General features: G+C 52.1%; 1 protein-coding gene across 1 annotated transcript; it reads right to left on the bottom strand.

Moving 5' to 3' along the window:
- Positions 1-9430: 9430 nt before the first annotated feature.
- Positions 9431-9532, bottom strand: Blacat1 (BLACAT1 overlapping LEMD1 locus). Its single transcript, XM_077802554.1, has one exon. It carries the CDS (start codon positions 9530-9532, stop codon positions 9431-9433), a length of 102 nt encoding a protein of 33 aa, XP_077658680.1.
- Between the last annotated feature and the right edge of the window lie 2610 nt (positions 9533-12142).

Genomic DNA, 12142 nt, shown 5'->3' with positions numbered 1-12142 from the left:
AGACGGAACTCGACTTAAAAATAACTATTTTGACAGTTGCGATGTAAATATGTGAGTGACGCGTGGGGCTGTTTTTCCTTCACACTTCCCTCACCCCGCGCTCGCTACCCCAGCCCCAGCTCGGCTGAGGCTGAGATGATGGGAGAGCGCCGCCTGCAGGATGCTCCCCAAAATGCATCCGAAGGAAGTGGCCGGTCCTCAAAGCGTAGAGCCAGTTTGGGGCAGAGGGGTGGGGAGAACCCAGCTCAGTTTCACCACATTACATCGCCCTTGCATTTGGGGGCAAATATATTTGTTTATTTTTATTTTTATTTATTTATTTATTTTGTGGGGGTATCAGGAATTGAACCCAGGGGCACTTAACCACTGAGCTACATTCCAACCCCCTTTTTTAATATTTTGAGCCAGGGTCTTGCTGAGTTGCTTACAGCCTCGCTGAATTGATGAGCCTGGCTTTGAACTTGCGATCCTGTTGCCCCAGCCTCCAGAGCCACTGGGATTTCAGGCCCGTGCAACCGTTCCTGGCGCAAATATATTTATACACTGTCCTGTCTATTACCTTACAAAAGAAAGTTATCTAGGACACAGATGAGCTAATTTAATAATGCCTGTCCTTCCTATATCTCTGCCTTCAATTCATTTTGATCTGTATTAACAGAGACTCTGACTGTACCCAGCACTGTACTAGATGCAGTAGAATGTGTGCGACATGCAAAATGCACAATTGCTATTCTTCCAACTAAACCTTGGAAGAAGGCTAACCTTTGGCTAACTGGCAATGAACACCTGCTTTGGTCCAGGCATTGAGCTAAGTAAGCACTTAAGCATCTGACTTGATCCTGGAGAAAACTTATAGGGAGGGTATTATTGTCTGCATTTTATATTAGGAAAGTTGAAGTGTGGGGACATGAAGCTACATCTGCAGGCTACCAGGAGAATTGAAATAGGAACCTAAGCCTTAAGCTCTGCCTTCATCATCAATTGAGTGGAAGGGAGGTGGAGGCAGAGTTCCAGCCACCCTGCAAGTTGGGGAACCACGGAGACCCAAACAGCATCACCTGTCTGTCTGGTCACCAACACTATATCTTGGACAGAACCAGGACCCTGCCCAGTACTTGGGCCTGCCCACCTGTGTCTCTCTCCTTCATCCAGCCACAGGCATCGTGTAGAATATGAGGGGACAGCACATATTTTCAAGGTTTCCCAATTGTGTCTTTGGAAGAAGGGTAGGGGACAAGGTGGAAGAGTTAGAGAAAGAAAGAGAAAGGGGAAGAGTGAGAGGAGGGCTGGAGAGTGAACACGGCCCCACAGTGCCACGAGAGAAGTTCATGCTCAAAGCTCTCACCTGCCCATTTTTGGACCCCCTCCCCCACTCGGTGGTGGCCCTCTCCTCTTGGCCAAGCGCCCACTGAGGCTCTCATGCTCTTTCTCCCCTTCCTAACAAAACCTGCTCCAGCAAGGGTCGGGTGTAGTCAACCGTGCTGTAGGATGAATGCCCAAGGGATCAAAGCCTAAAGTTAAAGAGAGAGAGCACTAATGAATTATCAGATATCAGACTCCTGGAGAGGAGAGGAATTTGGGAGCAATAGGGCCCACCTGTGACAGAAGAAGCTTGGTACAGCACTTGTTGGCAAGGTCAATGCTAGCTCTGTGCATGTAGCCAGGGGCAGAAGTCCAAAGATGTTGGCAAAGGAGAGAAGGACCTAGGTCATGAACATGCTTTCCTCTCCATCCTTCAAGGTGCCTCTTCTAAGAAGCCTTCCTGGCCTGTCCCACTGTGCACACAGTTGTGTGCCCTCAGACCTCTGACCATCCGAAGCCTTTTGTTCGTACTCTGCCTAAGGCATCTGGTGTTCTTTGAGCCTTTGTCGCATTGCTTTTTATTACACTGTGAATTCTTCAAGGGCTGGGGCAATGTCTGATTTCCATGTTTCTCCTGCAGCTCCTCCCGCGAGGCTTTGCACAGGGTCAGGACTCAATACGGATTGAATGGAATGGATCTAGTCAGCGATAGCACACCACACACATCTCCTCACGTGTGGGGAGGGCCAGGTGCAGACAGAAGAGGGACTGGTGGCAGACATTCCAGCTGACTCCAGGACTTAAAGGCTTGGGCCACATAGGTCTGCCCCACACCTTCCAGAGTGCTTTATACTAGACATCATGGTGGCAGAGCTGGGCGGAAAGGTGGCCACCCCTCCCAAGAGCGGTCAAACCATGGCTGCAAACTACAGTTGCTGTGTGACAGGCCTCAAGCCAGTCCTTGCCCTACAGGGGATTGGCTTACGGCTTAGGGTTAGGTCTGATGACTCAGGCTCTCTGTCCTGTTCTAGGGCATTATAGGGCCCCGTGCTTCAGAGATAAGAGGAACCCTCATCCCCCAATCCAAGTGCAATTGTGGTAGATTTCTTTTTTACAATATTTTTATTGATAGTTAATGCACATACCACATTATATTAATTGTTTTGTTTGGGGTACCAGGGATTGAACCCAAGGGCACTTAAACACTGAGCCACATCCAAGCCCTTTTTTAGATTTTATTTAGAGATAGAATCTTGCTGAGTTGCTTAGGGCCTGGCTAAATTACCGAGGCCGGCTTTGAACTTGCAATCCTCCTGCCTCAGCCTCCCTGGCTGCAGGGATTGCAGGTATGCATGCACCACCCAGCCATTATATAATTCTTGTTCTTAATGATATGCCATCTTATAGCATCTTTCTCTCCTTAGAAATCTGAAAATTCCCTTATGTTCTATGAAGCCCAATGTAAGGTCTTTATTCCTATATAGGCACCTGAAATTGCATATGACCCTATTGCAATACTAAACCACCTTCCTTGTTCCCCACCCCTGCCAGTTTTTCCCCACTATTTCTCTGAGATTCTTGGAGGCAGGAGACCTGGTTTCCCTCCATTTACAGATTGCACAAATGAGACTCAGAGTTCCAGGGGCTCAGGGTGTCCCTGCCAGTCTCCTCACTTTATGTCCATGCCCCTGCTTCTTCCTCCTAGTAATTCTTCCTCCTCTCGGCAGAGTTGGTGGAAGCACGTCTGGCTTCCGCTGCAATGTACTACAGTGTGAAATAAACACGGATGTCCCATCCGCCCTGACAACATAACTCATTTACTGCAAAGGGATATAATAAAGTCTGTTTATTACAGCAATTAACAGAGCAGCGCTTGCCGGCATGCTTTTCAGTGGCAACCAGAAAAGTGCTTACTCCAGGTGCATAGATTCAGGAAACCATGCAACTTGAGCTAAAATGAAACCAATTAGAGGCTTAGTAAATGGGTCTCAGCCACCCCAGGAAATTCAACCATCCAGGAGGCAGTTCAGCAGAGGAAGAGCCTCAGTGCAGGGGATAATAAAATACAGATACTCTACTGGGGTAAGATCCCGACCTGTATCCAGGGTCATGGTCTTGAGGATGTGCATATAATGTACCCCTCAACTTAGCCACCCCCCATGCTGGGTTCAAACCTAACTGATCTACTTAGAAGCATATAGGTGGGGAACATTAGCACCATGGACTCTCTCAGGGGGCTACTGCCACTGCAGTGAAGATGGGGGACAGGAAGAGGACCAAATGGTGGGCCAGGGAGAACAACTCTAAGTCTTTTTCATTAAGCCCTGACTTTAAGAGCTTCCACAAGACCTCAGGCTCAGCCTGGGGATGTGGCTCAGTGGTAGAGTGCTTGCCTAGCATCTATGAGGTCCTGGGTTCAATCCCCAGCTCCACATTAAAAAAAGAAAGAAAGAAACGAAGAAAGGCTGGCTCGGTGGTGCGTGCCTCTAATCCTCCTTCTTTGGGAGGCTGAGACAGGAGGATCATAAGTTCAAGGCCAGCATGGGCAACTTAGACCTTGTCTCAAAATAAAAGAGGTGGGTATGTAGCTCAGTAGTAGAGCACCCCTGGGATCAATCCCCAGTACCAAAACAAGACAAAACCACCACAGCTTCAGGAAGGGGATGTAGCTCACTGGCAGAGCACTTGCCTAGCATGTGCAAGGCCCTGAGATTGATCCCCAGCATCTTGGAGTAGGATAGGGGGACCTTAGGCTCCTGGAGGAAGTAGCTGAATAGGGGGAGTCTGCTTTCCAGCCTAGAGAATATATGCTGCCCTGTTTTGGCCAGAAAAACTGGACAAAGACATGAAGCTATTTGTCCTAGCCCTAGTTCTCTGGTGGGGTTTAGATGCCCCCGCAAAGATCTGACTGTGAATTAACCAAACTTAGTTGTTTGTTTTTTTTTTTTTCCTTTGCAGGAGACCAGAGCTTGGCTCACACCACAGGATATTCCTCAGAACCGGGTCTGGTTTTCCCCAGAAGGGCAGCAGGCTCAGTCATGATCAGGCGAGAAAAACACCCTCAATAGTGGCTCTTCCTAGTTCCTCGGCAGCAGCCTCCCAGGTGACCATAGGGTTTTGGGCACAGCTTCCCAGGCGACCAGGGAGTTTTGATTGCCCAGAAAGCATGAACTGGGTACCTAAGCCAGGTGGTAAACCAGATGCCCCTGGCTGAGGGGTGACTTTCCTTATCACTTCGCTCCTCTCGGGCCTCTGGGAGAAGGTGCTGTGTTGGGGAGTGAGGGCAGAAGGCAGCCTGGCCTCTCTGGAACAGAAAGTCAGAGCTTTGAGCATCATGAACAACGGGATAAAAATAGCAGCATTGCCATGGCAACAGAGGCTGGGAGAGTCCTGAGGATCTGTCTGGGTCCTGCCATCTCCCCCTCCCACCTTCCTCCGCCCCTCAGATGGAACACTGGAATGAGCTGAGAGGAGAGAGGGCTACCCCAGATGGGGAGACAGCCCAGTAGCCCAATAGGAAAACCTTTGAATTCCAGACTCTGGGGCTTTCTGCCAGAGCCCAGATGACCCAGGCTTGGGGGTTCCTGGATTTGGGAATTTCTTCCTGAGCATTAAGAGTTCCTCCAGGGATGGCCTGGGCAGCTCCCACCTCCTGTCCTGCTGGGTGGTCTCACCACCTGGGCTTCCCCATGAAAAGACAGGGTTTGTTTCCTCTTCCAGGTGTACGGTTCAGACCCAGGGGAATTTGGAGAAGGGGCCCCAGGCAGGACTGACCAGACAACCCTGGCACAGTGGATGGCCCGAGGTCAGTGAAGGGTACTCTGACAAGCCAGACACCCTGGCCCTAGGGTGTTTAGCAACCTGGACTTGGGGAGCTGTTTGTACTGGGAACAGGATGATGTCAGAGGAAAAGTGTTCATTCCTTGGGAACAGATTCTGGTTCTTGTAGACCAGGTTGCCAGGAGTCCACTGGACACAGCCATTTCGAGATTCCCTTCTCTGGTAACAGCCTGTCTTCATGACTGTGAACCAAGTCCGTCTCCAAAAGTTCAAGTCATATCTGGACACATCTGACACAATGTGCCCACGTAGTGTGTGCCTTCCCGTGAGGTAGGGAGTGGGAATAGTGGCTCTTTTTTCTATGGAGGAGACTGGGAGAGTGGAAGCAATTTGCTGTGGATTGAAGCCAGCCACAGAGGAGCACTGGGAGTTGCGGCTCTCCGTTCCAAAGACTATCATGAGTGTAGTGCTTCCCATGGCCAGCACACTCTCCAACACTGGGCACCGTGCACATTCAGTCTTGTGCAAGGAACAAATTTCAGCTTGAGGTGCTTCCCCTTGCAGAAGGTAAGTGATGAGGTGGGGAGGTTCCATCAGCTTAGAGCTGGGCACATGGGCATCTGTGCAAGGGGAATCCCTAACAGGGGTTACCTACTGGGGCAGGGAGCAGGCCCTTGAGATATCTTCTAAATCTCCTTAGCATCTGCAGGAGGAAAGCAAGGGAGGGAAAGAGAAGATAGCACAAATGGGGTGCCTATAGTCAGAGTCTGGGCCAGCAGACTTATTCCCTTGGACCTGGCTATAGAAAGGAAGGGTTCTGGACCCCGCTGGGGGTACATTCTAGCTAGCAAAATCTCTGGGTGATTTGGCTTTCCCTCTCACTTGCCCAGCATTTCTCAGATCTGCCATATCTTTGGCCCACCCTCCCCACACATTGGCCATCTGTGCAGAGAACATCCACTGGAGAACAGGATCCCCGCAGCCCCTCTGCTCCCATGGCCCCGAGCCTCACTGATGCTCAGTTCCCAGAACTCCAAAACTCTGGACTGAGAAGGGGCTTAGAGGGTATGAGGGCAGTCACCTTGACAGTTGAGAAAACTGTGTCCCAAACACAAGGCTTGACTAGACTAATGTTCAAGAAGAAGTGGAACCCAGGAGACCTGGCTCCCAGCTCCTGGCCCTCTGTCTCCCACTGTTAGTTAAATTATTGGGAGCTGGGAGCTCAGTTAGTTAAATTATTGTCGTCCCCCCCAAAAAAAAAATAATACTCTCCATTTATATTTCTATGGACCCATTGGCTACATTCAAAAAGTCTTTCCCTGGAAGTAGAGAAGGAAATGACATCCTTATAAAGAATTCAACTTAAGACAAGAGGCCCCCTGGGGCTCATGGGCCAGGGTCCCAGAAAACATTCAATCACAAGGACCCCAAGCGCTGTTCACAATTGTTTTTCCTACATTTAACAGCACACAGCTCAACGGGGTGATGGGCATGGGAAGTTTCCCTTTAGAGATGGGGAACACTAAGGCCCCCCACTCTTCTTTGGGGAGGACTCACTTGGAGAACTCTATACCTACATGCCTGAGCCTCACCCTAAGAGCTCAGTGGCCCCAGCTCAAGTAGAGTCTGGGAAGGACCATGGATTAGCCTTCACTTGAGCAGGGAATAGAGGGAGTTTGAAATGGAAAGGGCAAAATTATCCAACTAAATCCCTGGGAAGGAGTGAGACTCCGCAGGGCAGGAAACAAGGCCACCAGGCCCATCCCAGAAGGAACAGGGCAGAGGAGCCTGGGCTAGAAGTCAGCAGCTCAGCATGCAGGCGCTGGGGCCGCTTCAGCCTTTTTGGGTTTTACCTGCCCCGGGCTCACCCAAGGGCATAGAGGTGGGTACAGGTTTCTAGACTGTTCCCCAAGATCCTGAGGAGCAAAGTTGCCCTTCCTCTGAGGACTCAACAGGGGAAAAATAGGGTGGTGGCTGCTAGGAGCTGCTGTGCCTTGGCCCTGACCAGCTTGAAGGTCAAGGACAGCTATGGACAGGTGCCCGCTGGGCCCACACTCAGAATACCTTGGCGTTGGGACCCCACCGTGTTCCCATAGCAGGGGTCCAAGATATCCAGAGTCCCTCCTCAGCCAAGGGCGTTCTCCTGGGGGCAGCAGCTCTGCGTGGGTGCCCAGCCAAACTCCTACAGCTGTGATCCTGGCCAAGGACTGCTGGGTGCACCAGGGAGAGCTGCCCCATGCCACCCCCCACCCCCCGCCTGCATTCTCCACTCTCCTGACCTTTTCTGGGGGTGAGCCCATGTGGTTAGGACACAACACCCAACACCTCTCAGTGGTGGGGATACGATTTCATCCTCCACCATCATAGGAGTGGTTTCTCCAGGGCTACAGCCACGTGGGCCACACTAGGGACATAGGCTCTCAGGGGCAGGCTGTCTGGCTTCTGTATCAAGAGAGCCCCCTGAAAGCTTTGCTGCCCAGGTCTTTGCTTGACCCAAGGCCTCTTCTGTCCATGAGGACAAAGAACCAGGGAGGGGGCTGGGATTGTGGCTCAGCGGTAGAGCGCTCACCTAGCACGGGTGGGACCCGGGTTCGATCCTCAGCACCACATAAAAATAAAATGCATTGTGTTGTGTCCATCTACACCAAAAAATAAATATTAAAAAAAAAAAAAAAAGAACCAGGTAGGTGTTCTTCTGTCCCTTGTGACCCCGCTGGCCTTTACTGCTGGATCTTGCTGTTAGCTTGAGGGAAGGACTTCTGTTTATAATTCTTTGGATATAAAAGGAAATAACAGATTGTCGCGGGCTGGGGCTGGGAGGCAGGGGCAAAGGAGGGGGTTGGAGGATGGAGGAAAGAACTCTTAAGCTGTGCTCCAGCCTCACCAAGACAACCTTGATCCCACCAAATCTGCCCAGAGCCTAGGAAATGCCCCTGAGTATGGGCGTGGGCTGGGCAGGCCAAGGCTGCCAGGTTCCGCAGAGGCCTCTGTCCTCCCACGTTCCAGGGAAAGGGGAGTGCAGTGCTCCTTCGGCCCTTTGGCCCTGACCTCCCATACCAGGCCACCTGATTATCTGAGTCTGGGTGCTGGCGGGGATGTGATGGGTCCTGCGCTGGTCATCCCCGTGAAGATGGCAGCGGGCCTGCTGAAGCAACAGAATCTGCTTAGAAGGTCTCTGTCACTGGCTTTCTTGTCCATGAGCCCCCCACAGCACCAGCTCCAGGCATGATGACCAAAGGGGCGGAGAGGCAAGGAGGGAGGGCGAGAAGAATGAGGGAAAAGAGGGAAAGAGAGGGAGGAAAGGGGAAGGGTTTTTCTTTTGCTTCCTACCTCCTGGAAATGAGCTGGGGAAGGGGTGTCGGAAACAGTGCCAGAGGGTTGATGGGTCAATGAGGGGAAAAGTCAAGGGAAGCCCAAGAGGTTCCCCTATCCTAAGTTTCCCCTGAAGGCACCACATGCTAGCATCCCACCGGCCCCCCCCCCCCATGGCTCCTGAGAACAGAAAGGCAGGGTGAGGCAGGGAGATGGAATAAATGGGAGTCACAGCTTAGTCCAGGAAAGGGGCCCACAGTCTGGCCCCTGGTAGACAGTCCCTGAGAAGGGGATCAGTGCCTGGGAGGCAGGTCCCCCCACATCTGTGCTGCTGCCAGGGAGGCACAGGCCTCAGGGAAGTGGGTGGGTCAGGGCCAAAGCCACAGAAAGACTGCCTTGTGCTGGATGGAGAGAGCAGGGTCACTGCTGCCCGGCCTCTGTGTCTGGCTCTACTCTCCACCTCAACCTGGCCCACATGGTCCAGGAGGACATTGGGAAGGAGCCGGGAAAGATTCATCTCTCACCAATGCTGCAGCCCCAGGTTCTGGGGTCCCCACGGAGACCCCATCCTGACTTGGAGGTGGTCATTTCATACCTCCAAGTACCAGACAAGCCTTAGCCCTCAACCAGGGTCCGCAGGGCTGCTGGGTGGTTCTTTGCTGGAGCTTCCTATTGAGTATCAGCTCTCCTCATCCAAGGCAGAGTGTCCCTCCCAGGAAGGTTATTCTGAGAAGAGTCCCCAGAGCTCTCAGGGCAAGAGAGAATCTCCACTCTGTGGCCTCCCTGGGGCTTCTCAGTGACTGCAAGGCAAGTGGAAGGTCCTGGTCTCCCTTTGTCCAGTGGAGACCTCTCTCCAGGGAGGTCTGAAGATTGCAAGCTAATGGGTGTGGGCATGAGGATGCCCAGGAGGCATTCAGGAGGTGGATGCCCTCAGGTTAGAGTCTGGCCAAGCGGAGAGAGAGGAGCAGCCGCTCAATCATGATGCAAGATGCTTCCTGCTGCCTGCTAGGGAGTGACAAAGGGGCCCTGGCTCTGCTCACACCGCTGTTTCCCGCTCTCTGTGAATGTCCTCCTTCTTCCTCTTCATCTTGCAGAAGCCGTGGAGGCCACAGAAGCAGGCGAAAGTGAACTGGGGCATGCCCTGGGTCAGGCTGGGGGACGCTCACCAGAGAAGATCTGTAGGGAAGGCAGCAGGGAAGAGGGGCAGGAGAGAGGTGGGAAGAGAGAAGCGAACTGGGGTTATTGTTCCCAGAACGCTTGGGACTCGCTGAGGCTGCCCAGATCCCTCTCACACCAGCTAGGGGAGAGAGTCAAGCCACCAGATCACCACCTCTTTGAAATATCTGTGTTTCCTGATCCACCTGGAGCTGATGTCATCCAAGAGAAAGCCCAGCTTTCTGTCCCCACCCTCTGCCTCCCCTCACCACACACCTGTGGTTGTGCAACAGGAAACAATGGGCTCAAAATAAGCTCTGGCCTGTGCCATGTCACACAGGTTCAAAGTGGGGAGGGGGCGGCTTGCTCCTTTAGGTTGCACATCCGATGATCCAAATGTGGGACTTTGGGGAGCTTGAAGAAACTCCTTCATCCAGCAGATTCTACTTTGTCGCCTGGAACTGATTCACGGACTCCTCCCTTTTTTAACAGACCCAAGCTGTCTGACACCCTTAGAGAAATCTATAGGAAACAGAACATGCGTCCTTTCACTGCCTAGAGTAACACGCACCCCCAACTCGCCATGCAGAGAACAGACAGCAAAGCCAGTTCTTTTAGCCAACAGGCTATTTTATTTAGGACATAGGTTGGGCAAAGGGGTTGGGGGCTCAAAACAAAAGGGAAAGACCTCCTTTCTTTCCTAGTCCAAAAGTCAGTCTGAGCCAGGTGCTTGATGGCAGATGCCTGTAATCCCAGAAGCTCAGGAGGCTGAGGCAGGAGGAAGGCCAGTTCAAAGCCAGCCTCAGCAACCTATCGAGGCCCTAAGCAACTCAGCGAGACCCTGTCTCTAAATAAAACACAAAAAGGAGCTGGGGATATGGATCAGTGGTTAAGTGTCCCTGAGTTCAGTCCCCAGTACCAAAAAAACAAAACAAAACAAAGTCAGTCTGAGGCACAGGCTGAGGCTGGACTTGCCCTGGTTGGGCACACCGGGCTCCACCTGGGGCTGACATGGTGCTTGGCCCAGGAGCCAGGCAGGGGCCACTCTGCAAGAGCGTGGCTGGGGATGGGAGGTCAGTTCAGTCCTTGAGGGTGCCCCTTTCTCCAGGCTCCCACTCTGGTTTCCCTAGCTGCACCCTCTGCACATTGCCCCGGTTCACCTCTCTGCCCATCCTGTGCAGCAGACCCTGTGGGGGGAGCAGAGGAGCCAGTTCAGGCAGGACAGCTGGGACACCTGCATGGCATTCTGGGTCTGCTGGCTCACATGGTGCTTGGCTCTAAGAAGAATGCTGGGAGCAAGTGGGTGAGCGAAGCTTAAAGGGGCTGTCAGAGGGGTTTGGAAAGAGGACGTGGGAGGGACCTCCCTTCACCAGCAGGGATTGCACAGGATGACCTAGCTCCAAATTTGAGGCCCACATGCAAAGTGGCTCCACTGTCCCTGAGAAATTTGGCCTGACCCAGATGGTGGCTCTCTGGACACCTCCCCAAGTCTGGCCAATCTTATCCCTTTGGCCAAATTCTTCAGCTCCTCCAGACAGAGCAGAGATCCCCACCAAGCACAGTGCCTGCTGCGGAGCTGGGTCCTGTCAGGATATTTCCCTCCCTCCCTCCCTCCCTCCCCCTCTCAGCATCCTGGTAATACAGCTAATAGCTGTAATTAATAGGTGCAATGCGTTTCCAATGGCCAGCTGGGTGGGCAGGAGGCCCAGCTTGAGTCAGCACGGGTAGGTAGGCTGTTATTTAATAACCTGCTTTCCAGCACCATTTACGCACCCACTCTGGTGGAGTATATATAGTGAGCAGAGAGCAATCTCTGGGATATATATAGACAATGCCGAGACACAACTACAATATTTCTAGATTCATCTACTGCAGCTACCTCTGGATCCCTCCCATGACAAACCTAGAGAGATAGGGATCTGAGCTGGAGCTTCAGTGGCCTAGGTTCTATTCTTGGCTCTGACGCTGGTATGCTGTGTCACCCTGGGCAAGTAGCTGTACCTCTCTGGCCCTTCATTTCCTCATTTCAGTGTGTCATGAGGTTACCTGAGGTTAACATTCAGACCCTAAATCTAAGGGACTAGAAGGGCACTGGGAATCCCAGCCTTGGCAGGAAGAAGGGAGAGGGACAGCAAGAGGCTTCCCTTGCCATCAGTAATTGTAATGCATACACTTCCATGCCAGAGGTATAGATCAAGGACACTGTCAACAAAATATCCCAAGATTACAGAAAAATATATGGAGAAACCCACAGTATAACACAGCTGATCTGGGGAAGGAACTCACATCTAAAACCAGCATGTAGTGGTGCACGTCTATACTCCCAGCAGCTTGGGAGGCTGAGGCAAGAGGATTGCAAGTTCAAAGCCAGTCTCAGCAATTTAGTGAAGCCCCAACAACTCAGCCAGACCCTGGTCTCTAAATAAAATATTTTAAAAAGGGCTGGGGATGTGGCTCAGTGGGTAACCGTCCCTGGGTTCAATCCCTGGTACCAAATAAATAAATAAATAAAAACCTGGCAAGTAGCTTTGACCATCATGCCCTCCCCCAAGTCTGGGTGCAGTGCAGGGTCTCTGGCCCCAGGATATGGAGG

Source organism: Urocitellus parryii, chromosome 9, assembly GCF_045843805.1.
Source record: "Urocitellus parryii isolate mUroPar1 chromosome 9, mUroPar1.hap1, whole genome shotgun sequence".
NCBI classification, from domain to species: Eukaryota; Metazoa; Chordata; class Mammalia; order Rodentia; family Sciuridae; genus Urocitellus; species Urocitellus parryii.
This window is presented reverse-complemented; position numbering and strand designations above follow the sequence as displayed.